General features: G+C 37.5%; 1 protein-coding gene across 1 annotated transcript in view; it reads right to left on the bottom strand.

The window, feature by feature from the left end:
• VTA1 (vesicle trafficking 1) overlaps positions 1-23010 on the bottom strand; it is a 52380-nt gene that overhangs the window by 6083 nt on the left and 23287 nt on the right. The window contains exons 5-7 of the mRNA XM_079780245.1: positions 15883-15991; positions 12878-13051; positions 5429-5509 (exon numbers count right to left, since the gene is read on the bottom strand). Coding sequence (XP_079636371.1) covers positions 5429-5509; positions 12878-13051; positions 15883-15991 — 364 coding nt within the window. The remainder of the gene's footprint in view (positions 1-5428; positions 5510-12877; positions 13052-15882; positions 15992-23010) is intronic.

Genomic DNA, 23010 nt, shown 5'->3' with positions numbered 1-23010 from the left:
AGCTTAAATTCAAGATTATAGAAAATATTAGAGGTTATGGAAAAACATAAAGGATTTTTTCAATCCCAGTTGTTTTTAAATAAATTTTTCATGCTATTATTTTTTATTACTAATATAAAGCACATATATACCAATACATAATAACTTACTTGAGCAAGGTTTTCCTTTCAGAAGTAATAAACTAGAATTCTTTATATTTTGGAAAATTAATTATAAAAAATTATACTCTGTGAAACAAGGGTAGTAGGTTTGGTGTTTATGCTAGAATCACTCTGCCTCTCTTTTCATGGAACAATACACACAGACTAAACCATTCAACCCTCATTTGAACTGGAAATCTAACCCTCAATTTAAAAAGAAAGGAATAACAAACTTTATGTGAAGATTTTACATAAGTTGTTTAACTCCTGTAAATATAAACAAAAATTTATCTTTTTGTGCCACCCATACAAAAACCTCTAAGGTTTAACTAAGTTTTATATAATTAAACTACACAATTTAGCATGTAAACCACCCTTATAATTTATTTCTCCAAAATGTATTTTCTCAGCAAGTGGTTGATATGTGTAGAGCCCAATCTAATAATTTGGGTAACAAACCATACTAAACACATGTCATTCAATCTAGGATTTGAATATACCTGAATATATACTTCTAAAGATAAAATTAAATACTCTGTATTTTGTCTTTTGAAATGAATACCCCTCTCCTTAGAAATTTTGAGGATTCTAGGAGAACTGATCAGAAGGCTCGGGGCAGACTATAACAAACATAATATATTTTGTTACCCATTAAACCTAAATAATAATTATCCTGCAGTTCCTTAGATAATTTAGTCAGGCATGCCTCACTTTGTATTTTTTGCTTAAAAATACCTACCAGATTCTTTAATGGCTTTTCAACATATATTAAGAGACTCTAGTAACTAAGATATACATACTTTCTAAGTAAGTGGTAAGTGAGACATCTTTAAAACTTAAGTTTACTATAACTCTACTCATTTTGTGTTTTAATATCCTACGCTCCTATCTCAGGGCAATCTTTAAAAATATAAGGCATCCGCCCAGAATTTACCGGATTTCCTGGAAGAAAGCCCTAATGCTCAGGACTAATCTTATTTTTACAGCATTAGCTTTAGCACTGTTTTGCTGACATATCACTTATTTATTAATCAGATAAAATGTGTATAGTGGCAAGAATTCAGTTACTATTTTAGGTTTATAAACTAAACTTATCTACCAATGATAAAACTATTTTAATATACAAAATACTGACTTTTCTTATAAAATAAATATTTCAATATTTATAAAATATAAATGAAAGTATTTTAAAATATAATTATATATGTGATAAATATAATAGATATGTATGACAAATTTGTAACTCAAAAAATAATTAGATAATAACCAACTTATGATTTAGATACAAAATATAAGTTATAGACTTAGACATGTAATTTATTTTCAACAATCAGAATTATAAATAACTTAATAAGCCATTTCAAATAGTTACTTCTGGTATTTCGTAACAGTTTAGGCTTTCCTATATTAAAAAAAATAATATGTAAGTCATTAAAATAAAACATTTTAATTAAAATTTTAAATAAAAATAAAGTCTGTTTCTTAATTATGACTCTTCTAAATTAGCATTTAAAACCTAAATAGAGGAAGTGGAAAAGACATAGGAAGGAAAAACAGTTCAATTTCATTTTATTTGATTTTATATGAAAAATAATAAATACTGCTTAATGTACCAAAATAAAAGTTGTTTTTTTCCTATCATTAAAATTTGCCAGAACCCATAATCAGAACCAGACAGAGAGAATATTGTGGGCCTAGAAGGTGTTTAAAGGATTAGAGAGGTTGTTTAACATAATATCTCTTTTCTGAAATATGTGCTTTTAGGTTCCTGATGGCTTCAGACAAGACTGTCTGAACCACAGACCTGATTCTCCTTCACAGGGCAGGACAAGAACAGACACAGAAGACAGCTAGAGCTATCCATCAAGTTCTCCATTAGAGTGGAAAGAGAGCCTCGGTCAGCACTGAATCAAAGGCAACATTATTCTGTATAAAGAGAAATCCCTGCATGCTCAGTTGGCATAAGCAGCCATTTCCAAGGCTGAATTATCAAGTTTCCAAGGAATAAACGTAATTGTAAATATTTCCAAAATGAGTTTTCAGAGATTCTTTTCTATTTAACCAGGTAGTTCTAGAAATTCATGTCAAGAACCCTGGATAATTTATTTGATCCTAATATACTCTATTATTCCCTGACTCAACGGATGCACAGGCAGAACCGGAGGGGAGCCATCTGACCTGCAGTAAATCTTGGAGGTAACTGTAAAGCACAATACTGTAACCTTACCTTCTATCCAGGCACTGCCAAAACATGACACTTATTAATGGCAACAACAGTAGCAATGATTAGAGGTAGAGTTTCATTACATCAGGAACTATGCAAATGCCGTTTAGATATTCTATTCTCAAAAAGTTTTGTAAGTTGTTATTCATATTCTAATACTATATACAGAGAGGTACACAAAGTAAAAAAGGTAAATACTGAGCCTCAAATACCCTTTCCAATTCCATTCTCCTCTCCAGAGATAGTAAAAAGTTCATTACAAAAACATTTAAAATATATTAATACTAATGCACACATATTATGTTTGTATTAAAAGGTAAGAAGTACTAAACATTAAAGAGAAAAATGTAACAGGAAGGGGGTATTAAAAGTACTAGAAGTGATAGTGATGGTAGATATAGTGGATATGAAACCATTATTTATTTTTGTGACTTCTCTAGGCTTTTCCTATGCATTTAAACACATATATACACATAGGAGGATATAGTTTTGTTTCAAACTTTTTTTTGTTGTTTCCTAAACAGGGCCATACTATATAATGTTCTGCAACTTGATTTTTTACTTACTGTGTCTAGATCTTTTCACATGAGAGTCATCACATTCTTATTTATTTTTCCATCACCATTTATCCTCTCTATGCCCTCTTCCACCTCCACCCACCCCCTCCCCACAATCAACCACACTGTTGTTCATGTCCTTAAGTTCTTTTTTTTTGCTCAACCCCTCCACACCCCATCCTCCCCTCCCCATTAGAGCTGTCTGACTGCTCTCTCTGAGTCCATCACTATTTTGCTTGGTAGTTCAGTTTTTTTTCCGTGAAATTCCACATATTTAGTGAAATCATATGTTACTTGTCTTTCTCTGACTGGCTTATTTCACAGCATAATGTTCTCCAAGACCATCCATGCTGTCACAAAGGGTAAAATTTTCTTCCTTTTTACGGCAGAGTAGTATTCCATTGTGTAAATGTACCACAGCTTTTTTATTCACTCATCTACTGATGGACACTTGGGTGTGCACATATTAAAAAAAAGAATGTGACTAATGATGTGACCCCAATCACATCCTTTTTTAATATGTGCACAGTATTCGTTAGTATAGATCATAATTGACTACTTTTCCATTAATAAACACTTAAGATTATTTTCTATTACTATAAATGATGCTGACATAAATATCTCTGTAAATACATTTTATGCCCATGTCTAAGAATATTTTAAAAATAGATTCTTAAAAGTATAATAGCCAGGCCAAAAAATTATTATTTGCCATTCTGATACTGACATAATGCTAATGAGAAAAGCTTTACCAATTTATAGTCCCACCAACAGCACGTAAAAGTCATTCCCTGTTTTCATTAACATTACAGCTTAACAATCTTTAAAATATTTTTGCATCTATTTAAATGTATAGTCACCAACACAGTCTTTGGTGTTTGGAGACACCATTACCTTCAGTAGAGAGTGCACTGTGCTCCAAACTCTCATGTCCCCTACCTTTCATTAAATTCTGAACCAACTATAAATAAGTATTTTTGCTGTCATACTAGTAAACCAAATGAATGCAGAATTAGAGGAACACAATGTAATCAATCCATGTTATGTTCATAATGATATCAGCATGGTAGATGTGTCACCCCCTCCCATCGCCCTTCTAAATAAAGCTCTTCTAGTTCCACAACTTAGAGGCAGGTAGCTTATTGGCCAGTTTCCATTCACACTAGGAGAATCAAAAAATCACGTGGGAAACAGACCTGCAGACATAGTATCAGGGTAAACACAAACTCAAACTCAGTAACAAAATTAAAAATAGTAGAGCAAGGCTTTCATTCTAAATAAAGAGGACTAAATCCCATCAAACATATGATGATAACTGAATGAGAAAGACCAAAAGAAACATGATAAATTTCAGAGGGAAGGTGCATATATGTATAACCCATGGACAGACAATGATGTGGTGGAGGGGTGGGAGCTGAGTGGAGGGAGTCAATGGAGAAAAAGGGACATCTATAATACTTTCAACAATAATGATAAATTATAAATACATAAATAAATAAAAAGAACTATTGTAATAAAACAAAACAAAAACACCACCAAGGACTGGGGGGGAAACAACAGAAAAGTTGGATAAGTAGCAAAGATTAAAATCAACAAACAGTGAAGGCATGTGCTGGGGGGTAGGGGAGGCCGGGGGGAGATCAATGGGGGAAAAAAAAAGAGACATATGTACTATTTGTAATACTTGAAACAATAAAATAAAATTTTAAAAAATCAACAAACAAATCACCTAGCCTATTAAGAAAATCCAATCAAAATAATTATCCTCAGAGATTTTTATTTTCAATTAGTTTCTCATCCTATATAATCTGATCACTCAGTACAGATGAGAAATATCATAATCATAACACTGGCAATCTTTTAAAAAAATTTTAATCTCGCCTGAGGATATGTTTTTATTGACTTTTAGAGCAAGAAGAAGGGAGTGGGAAGAAGAGAGGGAGAGGGAGAGGAAGAGGGAGAGGGAGGGAGGGAGGGGGAGGGAGAGAGGGATAGGGGGAGAAAGAGAGAGAGAGAGAGAGAGAGAGAGAGAGAGAGAGAGAGAGAGAGAGAGAGAGAAACATTGATGTGAGAGAAACAATGATTGGTTGCCTCGAATACCTGCCCAGACCTGGAATCAAATCTCTAACCACGTATGTGCCCTGATCAGAAATCAAACCCACAACCTTTTGGTGTACAGGATGATGCTCCAACCAAGCCACCGGGCCAGGGCAACATATGGCAATCTTGAACTAAACTAATCTTAGCTTCCACGATATCTTTGGCCACATGTTTGTGCCACTATATATACAGTAATAAAAAAAAGGAACTATAAAAATAAAAAAAATGCCTTGAGATTTAGGTATTTTTGATAATATGAAACAATCTTGATTCACTGGAGAATCTAGTGAACATGGCACTCAAAGAAATGTGTTTCAAATTACCTGGACACTCCTAAGATAAAATTACAAAACAATACCCCAAAACAAAAGATACATTATAACTTATAAAACACTCAGCTGACTTACCCTGGGAACCTGTATTGAAAAGTGCAGGATCAATGGCCGGAATAGTTTGTGGAGTAGGTTGAAGAGTATTACTTGTTACACCTGCAAATCAGAAGACCACAAATGGGTATTAAAGTTTCATACCTCTTAGTTATCTAATAGGAAAGCACTTAAAGCATTATGGAAGAATTGCATCACTTTACTTCCTTGAAACCTTAATGAATTCTAAATTGATAAAGTTCTTTGATGTTGGAGGCAGGTGTAGAAAATATGCAGGAAAATACATTTTGAGTGTTTACATACACAGTATTGGTTACACATTTCCTATTATGTAGTTTGTCATATCTAATGCTTAATTTGCTTCTCAATTATAGCTAACCAAATATCTGTAGAAGTAATAGAACCCTTCCTACCTTTTAATTTCTTAGTCAATTAAGTAATTTGGGGACAAGGTGTGATGTAATTATGATTTAATTTACTTTACAGGGTAAGTCCCATTTCACCACTCTGCATGAAATAAAGATTATACTTTCCAAATTTTCCAGTTAACATGTTTTTAAATGATATTTTTGCCCAGCAGGGGTGGCTCAGTGGTTGAGAGTCAACCTATGAACCAGGAGGTCACAGTTCGATTCTGATCAGGGCTTGATCACCAGTAGGGGGCATGCAAGAGGCAGCCGATTAATGATTCTATATCATCACTGGATGTTTCTATCTCTCTCTTTCCCTCTCTGAAATCAATAAAAATATGATTAAAAAAAAAAGAATGCTAGTTACTCACTGAATATAACAGTCATAAAAAGTTCTAAAGGGAAGTTAAAATTAATTGCTTATTGGTTATATAAAGAATATCATCGTTTTAAAAATACATATTTTTATTGATTTCACAGTGGAAAGGAGAGGGAGATAGAGAGAAACAACAAAGAAGAGAGAGAATCACTGATTGGCTACCTTCTGCACACCCCCTACTGGGGATAGAGCCCGAAACTCGGGCATGTGCCCTAACTGGGAATCGAACTGTGACCTCCTGGTTCATAGGTCAATGCTCAACCACTAAGCCATACCGGCTGGGCAGTAGCATTCTTGATTAATGCTAAGTAATATAATAGAGTTGAAGGTTACTAATCACCTAAAATATTAACACAAATTGTTAAAACTTCCCAGAGGGACTTATATGATACAATTAGCAAGCAAGCAAATGAAGAAAAAAGTTGATTACTCTAAATCAATACACTCAACAGAAAACAGGATTCATTTCCCCAAGCTAACAGATTAAATTTGAATAGGCAATTTGTAGTAAGTATCAAATGGGAAAGACAATGTAATAAAAAGGAGAAAATCGAAGGAAGAAAATAACTAGGAAGTTTCTAGGAAAACAAAAACATAGCCAATGAAAGTTCTAGCATGATGGTTTTAAAAAGGTTGACTTAAAATTTAAAATAGTATTCAGATCTAAGTTTTGACTTTGAAGGATCTTCTCATTACCAACCCAAAAGAAAAATTGCTTAAATATATACTATGTTATCTCATTTAATTTTGATTTAGGGCAAATTAATTTCATTTTACACCTTTGGAACTATTAATTCATGAAAATATTACTTAGGCAATATTACTTTACAAGAACAAAACAGACGGGGAGAAAACGTAGGTATGTAGTAAAATTTTATTTGAGTAATATTTTAAAAACAGGTAGTTTGCATTTTATTAAGGACTTCTGGTCAGTCATTCAATGAGGACTTGAACCGACAACACAGGCTGCTCACATGCCTCATACAGCAGTTAGAAGATGCTGCATCTTGTCTGTCTTGGCACACATGAGCCAAGGCCTGTCCTCTTGGCAACCACTGTAGAATGTTGCCATGGAGGCCTAGCATACTGGCTCAATACAAGTGCATAAATAACAGTCAAATTAGTAAAAAATTGTTTTTTAATTTATGTTTATTATTTTTTTGAGATGCCCAAATCTAGCATTTTTCCCTTTTTTTCTGATTTGGAAAGGTATCATTTGTCAATTCACAAATGGGTTGCAGGCCCCTAGACTGTAATATGTGTGTGAGAGTGAACATTCCTGGGGGATGTTGAAAATGGCTTTCTATTATTTAACAAAAAAGAAGTATTAAAAAGTAACTGGGTTAATTTTTAAGTAGATGGCTGCGTATCCTATTAGGTGGGATTAATTAATGCACATTAAAAAATTAAAGATCACAAGATTTCTAATTAAGTATTAACTTGTTGTATAAACGGTGTGAGAAAAATGGGTGTTGGTTAGAAAATTAGAGAAGACTGTCCAAAAAGTATAATTAAACAGAACGCTGAAATGTAGCATTTGGAGCAGCAGACAAATAGGCAGAATAACATGCTATCTATGAGGAACACTAAGTAGAGGAAAGACAGGAGGACTGGGTTGAATAAAACTTCAGTATAATCATGGAAAATAGCATTGATACAAATGATTAGGCCAGAATATAAACAACTTTGAAAACTGTATAGAAGAACTCAAATGCAGTACTGCTGACATTTAGAAGAACTATAATAAAAGAACTAAGTTTTTTATCTATATATGAGGTGAGCTGCATTTATAATTTAAAGGCTGGCATTAATTATAAAATTGTGACTTAATCTAGATTTTTCACTGAGATCTTCCTCTATATTTACCAACTGTAAAAAGTGATGTTTCAAAAGGAAGAAAACAGTACACTGTATTGCCCGTATCTGCTATTACAGTGATTAAAGCCCAAAAGCAAACACATGTCCTCTTTAAACAATCACTATCCCTGCTCTCGTTGTACCCATTACTTTCTTGTGGAAGAACTAAAAACTATATTAGCACATACTATTCTTTTCAGCTATCTTAAGGATTTCCCTTTGATAAAAGTGCATCCTGGACCTTTATATGGGAGAAAGTAAATCATTCTTAAAGCGAGTAAGAGGGGAAACATCTGCTATATTTATAAACTAAAAATTTTATTTCAGTTTCTATTAGGCAACTATAACGGATTAAAAAAACTGTTTTAAATATAATAGAAAAAAATTCCTCCAGCAAAGAGAAGATTCCAACATCTCAAATCAATCTTAAGAGTAAATATATATCAGAAAAGTAGGTTTATATTTGATAGAATATTAGCTCCTTAGAGGAAGGGATAAAAAAGGAAGGCTCCAAAAACACAAAATCAGAATGACTTGGGTTCAAACTCTAGTTCTCTACTTACTAAGTATGTTTGTATTTTAATTTTTGAGATAACTGGTTAATTTGTTTACTGTTAGTAAAATAAGGACAACAATATCTAATACAGTTTCTGTAAGAGTAGATTTATAAGACAGTTGTAATTATATAAATGCTAAGCCTATGAGAGTGTATACAGTAAAAAGATAGGACCTTATTCCTAATAGAAGATTACCTCCTAATATCTGTCTTTATGTGATGCATATTCTAAGCAGGAGATACTGTCTGTTAGTTTGAACATATGAACCTACCAATATTCTATCACTTTTGTTGAACAAAAATAGCAATTTCATATGGTTCAACCTGACAGAACCCTTTTATTGGAAGTGTATGTTCCCTTGCATATGTACATATAGGATGTCTACAAATAAATATGTATGTATGGCTATACCTCTACTCAGCCCTAAGATATATTATATTGTCTAAAGCAATACCCCTTAGGCAATCTTTTTAAGGTCATATCCTATCCCCAAAAGTGACATTTCCTTTGATTCACAAAATGATTTTAAGTGTTCATTAACTTGCTATTAAATATCCTGTCTTTCTTTGGCATAGAAATAGGAAGGAATAGAAAAAAAAAGAAAGGAAGCTAATTTGCTGAATACTGAGTTTGTGTTAGGCATAGTACTAGTCAATTTTTATTCTTTTTCTCCTTTAAAAATTAAAACCATGAGAAATATGATTAATTTCATTTTAGAAAGAGGAAAAACCTTCGTCAAAAGAAGGTAAATAATAGTTGAGTTCGTGGTTTAGCAAGGGGAAGAAACTAATAACCAATACTATTTGACTCCAAAATGCATTTATTTTCATTTCACTCTTCTACAGGGCTGCTTGTGTCTGTAGCTCTTGATTAGTGTTTAAATTTAGTAGTATAATTCAGACAGTATTCATCTAAGACTAATATGCCTAAAATAGCTGGTTTTGCTTACATTTTCTAGAGAAATTATCAATAATTCTAAAAGATTAAATATTTAAAACAGTGCTCTATAAAATTTTACTTACAAACTAATTCAAATTGCTTTGCCTATTAATATTATTGCACAGATAATAAAGCAGTGAAAAGGCAGGACAAGGTAAAATACACAGAATGATGACACAGAAGAGATCATTGTTAAAATTATTCCTTTCATTTATACTGTTAAAAATTATTATCAATACTAGAAGCCCGGTGCACGAATTTGTGCACGGGGTGGGGGGGGGGACCGTGGGAGGTTGACTGGCGGGGGCGGGGGGGAGGGACCGCGGGGGGTTGGCTGCTGTTCCCAAGGAGAGAGCCGGCCCTCGGCCCCCATGAAAAAGGGGTCGCATTTGCCGCCACCTACTCCTGGTTCCGTCCCAGCCCGGGCCCCGAAGGCCCTGGTGGTGTTGGGAGAGGGGGTGACAGTTGCCAGGCTGGGCAAGGAAGGAATGGACACCGATGCCACTGTCAGCACCCTGGCACCATGCGGTTCCCCGTCTCCCCCCCTCCTCGTTCCCTCGTCTCAAGCCAACACCGCAGCGGGTGGGCAGCCCCGGGGGATGGGAGAGGATGTGAGACAAACCCTTGTGTCGAGGGCTGACTTTAAATAGATCGTGGTGAGGGAGCTGCTCTGCTACGTAGGAAACCCTGACCCAGAAGCAGGTCTCTACGAATGGTTTAGCACCAGGGGCTGATGGGGCCAGGCGGCCAGGGGGAGGGGCTGCGGGAGATTGGCTGTGGGAGCGCACTGACCACCAGGCGGCAGCTCCTGCATTGAGTGTCTGCCCCCTGGTGGTCAGTGTGCATCACAGCAACTGGCCAACCAGTCGTTCTGGTTGTTCTGGTCCACCGGTTATAACAGTCACTTAGGCTTTTATATATATATAGACTAGAGGCCTGGCACACGAAATTCATGAACGGGGGTGGGGTGGGGGGGTGTCCCTCAGCCCAGACTGCACCCTCTCCAATCTGGGACATCCCTCTCACAATCTAGGACTGCTGGCTCCCAACTGCTCACCTGCCTGCCTTCCTGATTGCCCCTAAGTGCTTCTGTCTGCCACCCTGATCACCCCCTAACCACTCCTCTGCCAGCCTGATTGATGCCTAACTGCTCCTCTGCCAGCCTGTTTGCCCCTAACTGCCCTCCCCTGCAGTCCTGGGTCCCTCCCAACTGCCCTCCCCTGAAGGCCTGGTCACCCCTAACTACCCTCCCCTGAAGGCCTGGTTACCCGTAACTGCTCTCCCCTGCAGGCCTGGGTCCCCCCCAACAGGCCTCCCCTGCTGGCCATCTTGTGGCGGCCATCTTGTGTCCACATGGGGACAGCCATCTTTAACCACGGGGGCAGCCATCTTGTGTGTTGGATTGACAGTCAATTTGCATATTACTCTCTCTCTTTTTAAAAAAATATATTTTATTGATTTTTTACAGAGAGGAAGGGAGAGGGATAGAGAATTAGAAACATCAATGAGAGAGAAACATCGATCAGCTGCCTCCTGTACACCTCCTACTGGGGATGTGCCCACAACCAACATACGTGCCCTTGACCAGAATCGAACCTGGGACCCTTGAGTCCGCAGGCCGACGCTCTATCCACTGAGCCAAACCGGTTTCAGCCATATTACTCTTTTATTAGATAGGAGAGAGGCCTGGTGCATGGGTGGGGGCCGGCTGGTTTGCCCTGACGGGTGTCCCGGATCAGGGTGGGGGTTCCCTTGGGCCATGGGCCGGCCTGGGCGAGGGGCCTGTGGTGATTTGCAGGCTGGCCACGCCCCTCAGCAACCCAAGTGGAGGCCCTGGTATTTGGGATTTATTTATCTTCTATAATTGAAACTTTGTAGCCTTGAGCCGAGGCCAGGGCAGGCCAGGAAGCTTGGCTTCCTCCATCGCCTGGGGCAACCCAAGCATCCTGCTCTCTCCAGGTCCATGGCTGCCGCCATTTTTGTTGGGATTTATTTATCTTGTATAATTGAAATTTTGTAGCCTTGAGCGGAGGCCAGGGCCGGCCAGAGCAGGCGGGAAGCTTGGCTGGCAGCGGAGTGATTAGGGGGTGATCAGGCTGGCACCCCCTAACCACTCCGCTGCCAGCCTGATTGATGCCTAACTGCTCTCCTGCCAGCCTGTTTGCCCCTAACTGCCCTCCCCTGAAGGATGGGGAAACCCAAGCCTTCTGCTCGCTCCGTGGCTGCAGCCATCTTGATTGGTTTAATTTGCATACTCGCTCCTGACTGGCTGGTGTGCATGGCTTGTGGGCATAGCAGAGGTATGGTCAATTTGCATGTTTCTCTTTTATTAGTGTAGATTTGTAGATAAACTGAGGCTGACAACTGAAAGTCAATGAAGTAGTGGTGTGCTACATAATAGAAATGGTAGAAATCAGGACTTAAATGATGACTCTCATTTTATCAATTAAATGCTTTGAAATATTTGTAGAGTTTACTACCACAGATTAACCTTATGCTGAAATAAAAGTAAAACTTTAAGAACAATTTTTATTAAAAATTAAAATAAGTTAAAGATTTAAACTATGGTTTTAAATACCTTTCTGTTTGGAAGTAGGGTTGATGCCATATTAACAATACATATATATAGAAGAGTATCTCTTTGCAACTTATAAAAATATCTTTATCTACGCATATTAACTTATTGGAGGCTAGTTTTGTCAGACTGTTTTTCTATGAAAATAGACATACAGTCCTAAATTATTCCAAGATAGTAGATATCACTTCCCTTCCTTGTTTTTAGTCACATTTTTGTAATCCTAAAAAAAATAAATAAATAAAATAACCCAAAGCCTCTCTCCTTTTACTAGTCTGTGATTCCACTGCTACTCAGATTCTGTGCCTCTCCTTTATCAATAACCCATGTTGAAGGCAGAGCAGGGTCCTAAGGAAATAAGACAGGAAAAATGGACTCTTGCTATCATAGTGGGATGCTAACTGCCCCCTGACCTCAGTGCTATTCTTAAACAACATTAAAGGGGAAAAAGAGGGGTAAGAAAAAGAAATCAGCAACACACATAAAAGCATAGAAGCTATTCTTATTAATAAAATATAAAGTCAATGTAATCAATCAATACATTTAAAAGTTCTGTCATTCTTGTAAAACTAAAAACATAACTAATATTAAAAAATTTCAATAAAAAGAATTTAATGCTTTTTTTTGTAGGTCAAAATGGAATTAAAAGATCTTATCATGCTTGATGACTACCATTATGTAGCACAGATATAAGTGCAGGTCTTATTTATGAAAGAAGAGTGAGTTCCAAACTTTTTGAGTTTCATTTTCTACCTGTGCTGTGAGGCACTTCTGCTGGTGTATTCGCTGGGGCATGTGCACCGGGAGGAATCTGTATTCCAGTATAGTTGCTCGAAGGCATATTGCTGGGGTCATAAGTTGAAGATGATGGCTGAGGTGGCTGAGTGGGCAGGGAGGTGGCTCCAACATCTTCATTTTCTTCAACATCTATTATAGAAAATATGTGCAATGTTAAACTAGGTATTTTGAAATAAAAATGTTTAATATTCTTATTTTGCTATACAGACATGGCAGACCTTCAAATACAATTTTATTTAATGCTGATGATAAGCAGGCTCTATCTTTAAAAATAATAGTTTTAAATAGTTTCTAAGTTATTCCTGGCAATATGATTACTTCTTTTAATTCTAATTCCAATTCTATAAAATCTTTGCATATAGTATATTTTTCCTGAAAATAAACTTCCTTTAAACCCACTCTTTAAACTTATAAAAAAAGTGACATTTTCAGCAAAACATGTCACATTTATGCTACCCAATAAGAACTCTATTTTCTTTCAGCTGCCCTTTTTACTTAATAGCAATTGTTTTTTATCTATTAATTGACTGTGTGTTTGCTGTCCAAATTATTAAGTTAATCAATAAAAACTAAGAAATAAAATTTCACATTCATCTATCTATAATGAAAGGAGTAATAAGAGACTTGTGTTGCCCTGACCGGTTTGGCTCAGTGGATAGAGCGTCTGCCTGTGGACTGAAAAGAGGTCCCAGGTTTGATTCCGGTCAAGGGCATGTACCTTGGTTGCAGGCACATCCCCAGTAGTAGGTGTGCAGGAGGCAGCTGATCGATGTTTCTAATTCTCTATCCCTCTCCCTTCCTCTCTGTAAAAAATCAATAAAATATATATATATTTTTTTTTAAAAAAGAGAGACTTGTGTTGACAAGTTTTAATATGTAGACTTCAAAATATACTACATATCATTAGCTAAATTTGAAAACTACTTTGAGAAAATTAAATTTTGATAGTATATTTAAAGTGACAGTCACTTTGGAGAACCTTCATAATTTAAAATAAAATAAATATAAACTAGAACTACAGATCTCTGAATTAGATTTGTTTCCTTTTAATTTTACAATATTTTTTGCCTCATTATAAACATACTAGAGGCCTGATGCATGAAATTCGTGCACGGGGGAACGGGGGTCCCTCAGCCCGGCTTGCACCCTGTCCAATCAGGGACCCCTCAGGGATGTCCAACTGCTGGTTTAGGCCCGATCCCACAGGATCCTAAACCGGCAGTCGCACATCCCTCTCACAATCCGGGACTGATGGCTCCTAACTGCTTGCCTTCCTGCCTACCTGCCTGCCTGATCGCCCCTAACCACCTCTGCCTGCCGGCCTGATGCTCCTAACTGCTCTCCCCTGCCGGCCTGATCACTCCCTAACTGCTCTCCCCTGCCGGCCTGATCACCCCCTAACTGCTCTCCCCTGCCAGCTTGATCATCCCTAACTGCTCTTCCCTGCCAGCCTGATCGCCCCTAACCACCTCTGCCTCAGCCCCCGCCACCATGGCTTTGTCCAGAAGGACGTCCAGAAGATGTCTGGTCTAATCAGCATATTACCCTTTTATTAGTATAGATTACATGTTTAATGCAGATAATTTTAAATAAGTAATAACAATCTACCTACTACTCTAAGATATGCATTTTATTAAGTAATCCTGTAGATGTGTTTATACCTTATATTCACTACAATAGTTTTCTCCTATATTAGAGAACTCCAACATTTATATATTCTGGGAAGGAACAAAGCCCTGCTGTTTAAAGGCACTGAAGAGTGACCAAAATCTGGTAGAAACTCAAGTGATGATGGACCTTGGAAGAGGAAATCTCACCAGGTAAGAACTACTTTTTTGTGGCATTTCACCTGAGGGTACTAAACAGTCTGTACAAAGGGAAGTACTACAGAAAAGTGAGCCTTAAATGTGTATATGAATCCCAACTAAATGTCTCTATGGCACTAAACTATGCATGTACACTGGGAGAAGACTCTAGTGGGCCTTGAAGAAAGCAACAGCCTTAAAGATGAAAGAAAGAGAGGCAGCGTTTGAGTTCAGGCAAGTTAACTGCTTGTTATAAACAAGAATCAAGATTTCACAGAGGAAGATAACAGAATGCAGAGGAACTACAAAGTTGTTTATTTATCAACAATGAAAAGGAATACAAATATGGGGTGAGAAAAGTATGATCAGAGTCACCAGAAAGTCGATAGAAAAATAACCGAGAATGCCCCAGATATTGATATTAACAGAAAATGACTTAACACCAGGTACTTTATCAGAGAAAAATATAGTCATAATAAATGAAAGAGGAAAAACTCACCAGAGAAAAGAAAACTATAAGAGGGAATAAAAACAGATGGGACAAACAAAAAACAAATGGCAAAAGTACTAGCTTAAAATCTAGCTAAGCAATTATTATATTAAATGTAAATGTACTAAACACTATTTTAAAGATTGATGCTGTCAGACTGAAAAAAAAAAAAAAACACACAACAACACCTATATGCTTTAAGACTCATATATGTTTAAAATAGGAGGATTAAAATAGATATACCACATAAGTACCAAGCAGATAGAAGCTGAAGTACTACTTTCAATAATAGACAACATAAAAATCATGACAAGGAATATTAACAGAGGTAAAACAGGATGTATCATAATGATAAAAAGGTTAGGCAGTTAACAACAACAACAACAAAAAATTTAAAGGTGTATGTGCTTAATAAAGTTTCAAATAAACAAAAACAGAATTAGTAAATACTATATTAAATACTATATATTTTACAAAACTTTTTAGACACTAGAACAGTTTGGTTCTAATCTCTCACTGTCCCAAATTTATGATTTTATAACCAATTTTCATGAATTTTGGACCAGATGGGAGAAACAATTATATGGTTCCTTCAGAAAACTTTAGAAAATACTGAAAAATTATGATTCTACTAAATCATTTTACATAGAGAAATAAATACATACCATTATCATCATCAATTCCAACAGGCCCTGCTTGAGGAGTCTCTCCATTCTTTAAACAATTATGGATATATGTTGCCTTCCACCTTGCATATTTTCTGTGTTTCACATTCTAAAAAAAATATTTTTATATCGATATTAGACTGCAGTAAAAAAGTCAAGCAAAAATACATATTTATGATAACTTATATTCTTGAGGTAAAACCCATTTTTGCATTGTACAGCTCTGAAAGACTCTAGCACCCTCTCAATCCTACCACTGGGTTCTACCAACTGTCTAGGGCTCAACAGGCTTAATAAAAAGCTATCTTCCTCAAACCACATGTCTAATGGTTCTGAATTTCAGAAAAGGTCTGCAATGGAAATATGGGAGTATCCTTTAAGCAAAACTTGCAACTTATATGCACAGGGGAGAAATAGGCTAAATGGAATTATAAAATCCTATATAAAAAAGCTAATATTTTAAGTGTCTGGTCGTCCGTTCAATCAATCAAAGCGTAATATGCTAATGATATGCTAAAGCTGCTCAACCGCTCACTATGAAGTGCACTGACCACCAGGGGGCAGATGCTCTGACTGGTAAGTTACTTACTGCTGGGGTCCAGCCGATCAGGACTGAGTGAGGCGGGTCGGACACGCACTGGAGCCCTCCCGCGATCCCTCTCCGGCAGGCCAACCTCCTACATCTCTCCCCGGCCCCAATCATGCATTGGTGGGACCCCTCGGGGATGCTGGAGAGCCGGTTTCAGCCCAATCCCACAGGGGAAGTGCTGCTCAGCCAGAAGCCAGGCTCACGGCTGGCAAGTGCAGTGGCGATGGTGGGCCTCTCCCGCCACCGTGGCAGCACTAAGGCTGTCTGACTGCAGCGCTAGGATGTCTGACTGCCAGCCATCAGTTGGACATTCCCCAAGGGCTCCCAAACTGCGAGAGGGCGCAGGCTGGGCTGAGGGACACCACCCCCGGGTGCACGAATTTCATGCACCGGGCCTCTAGTTAAATATAAAAGATAACAATAAATTGAACTATTTTCACTAGAGGAAAAAATAAATCTGTACAAATCTAAAAAAACTAACACGATGTACTGGTTAAAGCAAGCAAACACTAAGACAGATAGCTAGGCAAACTTCACTTTTAACCTGTAGCGTACTATTTACCAGCTCTGAGTCTCATTTATTTCAATTCCCAAAAGGAGAAAATAATAAATCATGGGATTGCTGTGAGAACTGAAAATATTAGTGAAGAACCTGCTAGTTGCCTCTTATTTCCTGACTTTAAAATTTATGCTATATACCATAAAATAAGAAAAAAAATGTTTTAAAGAATATGAGAATAAAATCTGTCAGAATTTTTAATGGACTAGTGATTTTTCAGTTCATATAGTTAATGGACCTTTATGATACTCCTGGACCAGTGGTACTAGTATCAATTGGGAGCTTGTTAGAAATTAAGAATCTTCAAGCCTGTATCACAATCTATATTGTAACAAGATCACCAGAGGATCTGTATGTACATTAGTTTGAGAAAACAGTTTCATTATGTTGAAAACAATTGTACTTTGCCTTTTGTAAAGATCCACTAAGTCACCAATGAGTACAAATACAGTATACAGTCTAGATATTTATTTGGGTATTTTATGTGATATTCTCTAGATGCTACAGATTAGTATACAGAAACCTAAAGAGTAACCCACCGAATTACTGAATTTGTGCCATATTTAATTTCCCTTTCTTCATCAAAATATACTTTTATATACTCCATTATAAAAAAGGTTCTATAGCCCGGCCGATGTGGTTCAGCTGTTGAGCACTGACCCAGGAATCAAGAGGTCCCAGGTTTGATTCCTGGTCCATTTCACTATTTATCTAATATATTTAAAAGCATAATATGGACATTTCCAGTTACAATCCAACACAATACCATGTAGTATTCTCCCATCCCATATTTAAGTTCTTCCTCCAGAAGTGAGAAACCTGGTTCCCTTAATATACTTACTCATTTGCTTAATCCTATACAAAGTAAGCAATTTTAGAATTGACAACCTAATACCATCAAGAAAAATCAAACATACAAACAAGAGTTCAACATTTAAATTTATTTTTTTGTGGTAAAACTGACATACCTTGAGATAAACAAATCTTAAATGTATATAATTTGATGGGCTTTGAAAAATAGATATGCCTGTGTAAAACATACTCCTATCAAATTATAACATTTCTAGTTCCCAGAATGTTCCTTCATATCCCTTTCTAGAACAAATTTCCCCTCCCCCGCCCCTTCCAACAAATCCCAATTTTTTCACTAGAATGAATTTGTCATTATATGAAGGGAATCATCCTATTTGCACTGAGTTTTCTTTTGCTCAGCATAAAATCCACAAGATTCATTTATGTTGGAGGGTAGATCACTAGTCCCTTTTGATATTTTAGTAATAGTACAATTTATCAATTCCTTTGTTGGTGGACAACTGGGTTGTTTATAGCTTTGGGCTATTATGAATAAAGTTCCTATGAGCACTCTTGAACAAGTCTTTTTCTAGACACATGTTTCCATTTCTTTTAAATAAACACCAAGGAGAAATTACTGGGTAAAAGGTAGATGTGTTTAACTTAATAAAAATCTGCCAAATCTTTTCCCAAAGTGGTTATAATGTCTAACATTTTCACCAAGCAATGTATGAAAGCTCTTGTTTTTCCACATTCTAGCCAATATTTGATGTGGCTAGTCTATTCATTTTAGTTAATTTTACTGTTTTTAAACTATTCTACTGATGACTGGGGGGGGGGGGTATTAAATCTCTAAGTATGACTATGAATTTATGTATATTTTTATTTCTATCAATTTTTGTATCATATAGCTTAAAACTGTTATTTTGGTACACAAACACTTTTAACTGTAATATCTTCTTGATAAACTGAACCCTTTATTACAAAATATCCATTTTACCTCTAGTAACACATCTTAAAGTTCCTTTAGTCTAATACTAATATAGCCACTTGGGATTTTATATACTTACATTTGCATTAAATATTTTTCCCTTCTTTCACTTATAAAACATCTGTATCTCAGTATTTAGAGTGTCTCTTGTAAACAACATAAAGTTTGAGTTTTTTTTTAAATCTAGTCTGAAAAATCTCTAGTTTAAATTGTAGTGTTAGTCCATTTACTTTTATGGTACTTACTAATACAGGTGTATTTAGGCCTAAAATTTGCTATTTGTTTTATATTAGTTCCATCTGTTTTTGTTTCTCTCTATACTCCTTCCTTCTTTTGGGTTTTCCATACACACACACACACACACACACACACACACACACACACACACACGAGGCCCGGTGCACGAATATTGTGCACGGGGGTGTGTGTCCCTCAGCCCAGCCTGCACCCTCTCCAATCTGGGATCCCTCTCACAATCCAGACAGTTGCTCACCTGCCTGCCTTCCTGATCACCCCCTAACCATTCCCCTGCCAGCCTGATTGATGCCTAACTGCTCCCCTGCCAGCCTGATTTCCCTTAACTGCCCTCCCCTGCAGGCCTGGTCACCCCTAACTGCCCTCCCCTGCAGGCCTGGTCACCCCTAACTGCCCTCCACTGCAGGCCTGGGTCCCCCCCAACTGCCCTTCCCTGCAGGCCTGGTCGCCCCCAACTTCCCTCCTCTGCCGGCCTGATCACCCCTAACTGCCCTCCCCTGCAGGCTTGATCGCCCCCAACTGCCCTCCCTTGCAGGCCTGGTCCCTCCCAACTGCCATCCCCGGCTGGCCTGATCACCCACAACTGCCCTTCCTTGCAGGCCTGGTTCCTCCCAACTGCCCTCCCCTGCTGGCCATCTTGTGTCCACATGGGGGCAGCCATCTTTGACCACATGGGAGCAGCCATCTTGTGTGTTGGAGTGATGGTAAATTTGCATATTACTCTTTTATTAGATAGGATATGTATAATTATAATAATTTTTATTTAAACAGGTATGTTTAGGGGGCGATCAGGCAGGCAGGCAGTTGAGCGGTTAGGAGTCAGCAGTCCCGGATTGTGAGGGGGATGTCCGACTGCCGGTTTAGGCCCAAACTGGCAGTCGGACATCCTCCAAGGGGTCCCAGATTGGAGAGGGTGCAGGCCAGGCTGAGGGACACCCCCGTGCACGAATTTCGTGCATCGGGCCCCTAGTTACACATAATGGGACTCCAAATATAGCTAGTAGCAATACATAATGCCCATCTATTTCTAAATACATTAATCTTAAGCAAATATATGATTGAGCAGTTTTGAATAATATCCACTAAAACTTTAATGTATTTGCTGATGTCCTCTCTAAATGTAGTACACTAGACCATTATCCATCAACTAATAAAAGCAAGAACTAATGTTTTTTAAGCATTTACTATTGTTAGGTACTCTGCTAAAGGCTTTATGAGTATTTTTCTCATTTTATCCCCAGGACAACTTGATGAAGTAGGTATTATAATTTTCTTCATCTTATAGATGTGGGAACAGACTTAAGTAAGTCAAATAACTGTGTGACTCAGTTATGAACTGGCATGTGGAATTTGAAGTCAATGTCTGTAGTATTCTTAACCACATTGTATAAATACTGCATGCAAAAATACTCCATTCACAATTAATTGAATATTAAGTGCAGGTATATATATATAGAACACGCACTTTTGTAATTAGATAAAGCTCTCCCACTCAACCATGGTTTTCTAGGTTAGCAGTGAGATGTTGCTTAATTCAGAAACTTCCAATGCAAATGGATACCTGAAACAGACTCCTTCCAGATGGCGACACAAGTACATAATTGCTCCAGTTGTGCCAGAGCCCTGTTTTTCCAGAAGCAAGAGTCCCAGATTGGGATAAATCAGGATTCTCTGGGCTCTTCCACAGAGGGATCTAGATCAGTGCTAAACAAGATAAGGTTCCAGAACCAGTGCTGGTCTGCAAACTGCTTACCAGTTTGGACAAAATAGTACAAAAATTGAGAGTATTTAGGAACTTAAAGCAAATTAGGCTTATATTTTGCATGTCTTTTTTAAGTTTCATTTTTCTAGTGTTTCAATTATTACTTGTATTTTACATAACAATCAGTCTGCAACAGATTGCAAATTAAAAAAAAACACAAAAAAGCTGGACTTTTATCACCAAGTCTGAGATCACTGTTCTGGGCTATAGCATTTGGAGACAAGGTACTCACATTTTTCTGACCCTTACTTCTCTCACTATAATTCAGAGTTGCGAAAGAAAAAACAAAATATATCTGAGGCATCTAAGTACAGTGCCTGGAAAGTAGTAGAAGTGGGTCTCGACCTGTATTTTCTCATTACTAGACCACATATCATTATAGTTAGCTTGTTTCTCTTTCCATATTTACTTGATTCCTTAAAATTAGCAGAAACTCAAGAGATAAGAGCAGTGTAATTAACTTTTATAAGTGATTTTCATATTCTTCCTAAATTAGCAGTAGAAAACCTACACCAAAGACTATAAAGAAAAAAAGGTAAAATGGTATCTGTTCCTTAGACATTGCTAGAAGTGAAATCTATAATAATAAAAGCATAATATGCAAATTGACCGAACAACAGAACGACAGTCCAGACAACTGTCCAGACAACCTTCCAGAGGACCACGCTATGATAAACACTGGCACCAGGCCAGCCAAGGTGGGTGAGATGCGATTGGTTGGAGGGCCCCGCAAGTGCCCCCTGATCGGCCCGCAGAGGGAGGCCCAGGCCACCGGCCAGCGACGCTGTGGTGGGTGTGCAGGGCCGGCCAGCGATCGCCCCACAGAGGGAGGCCCAGGCCAGTCAAGGAATCGCACCCCACGCCTGTCACCTGCAGAGGGAGGCAACCAGTAGTGGGGAAAGGGGGGCAGGGCCGCACAGATGGCAAGCAGTGGCATCAGCGGGGGCTAGGCCAGCTGCTGGCAGCTGGGGGAAGGAAACCCTGATAGTCCCTGTTCACCAGCCAGGCCTAGGGACTCTACCTGAGGGGTCCCAGATTGTGAGAGGGCGCAGGCCGGGTTGAGGGACATTTCCCCCTCCCCACCCCACCCCCCGGGCTGAGGGACAACCCCCTCATGCATGAATTTCGTGCACCGGGCCTCTAGAAAATATATAATACAAAAGAAAGACTCTCAATAATGTTGACCATAAATAGAGTAATCAAGAGGATATAGTAGGAAAATAATATGTTTTGAACATTTCTTGCTTTAAAATATAAAATTAAAGTATACTCTTATGACTCTATACTTAAAACAGGGACCCTAAATCCAAGAAAGCTACAGGAATGTGAGAAGTTTGCATTGCAAAAGTTTAACTAAATACTAAGATGGAATTATGTAGGGCACAGTTAAAAGAGTTCCATACACAGACCTAAAACAGACGTAGAGAGTTGAGAATCAGAACAGTAGCAGACAAAATACACATATATAAACACCTGAAAACTAAAGAAAATACAGACTTTATTTAGTTTTGTGTAACCATGAGTAACGACATGAAGTTAAAAGGGGGAAAAATCAGGAAATAGACCAAAATGCTGTGAGTGATTGAGACATATTACATTTCAGAAGAGTTATGAAGGATGTTCTATGTAAACAGGTCTGAACATTATTTCCAACTACAGGTAAAAAAATAAAAAGCTAACTATAAGAACTTTTGAAATATTAACTAATTAGCCACTGTATTTACTGTGTGTGAACTGCACTTAATGCAAAAGAAGAGTAGAAAAGACAAAGTTCTCCTTTCAAGGACTTGCAGTATAACTTACTCCAAAATATAATATATAAAACCCAAGTCAATACATTTATAGTGTAATATCCATATAGTTGAGACTCTAAAGGTGGAAGAGTTGAGAGAATGGAGAAATTCTTATAAGGTCTAGAACAATGTAGCTAAGACTTAAAGGGAATGCAATGTAAGCAGGCTAAAAACACAAAGTCCCCAGAGGTGAAAGCTGGGAGGGTGGTAAGCAGGCTGGCCTGACAAACAAGAAATGGGATTGGTAAGAAAGTACCACAAGTAAGATAAACCTGCACAATGCCTGAAAATGACAAGTCCCTATGGGTTCTTCAGTAAAACAATGACAGTGAAGACTAGATTGCATAGAAAAAGAATGAAAAATAGTATAAACTTTATTTTTTTAAA

The sequence above is a fragment of the Cnephaeus nilssonii genome (assembly GCF_951640355.1).
Source record: "Cnephaeus nilssonii genome assembly, chromosome: 9".
In the NCBI taxonomy this organism is placed as follows: domain Eukaryota; kingdom Metazoa; phylum Chordata; class Mammalia; order Chiroptera; family Vespertilionidae; genus Cnephaeus; species Cnephaeus nilssonii.
This window is presented reverse-complemented; position numbering and strand designations above follow the sequence as displayed.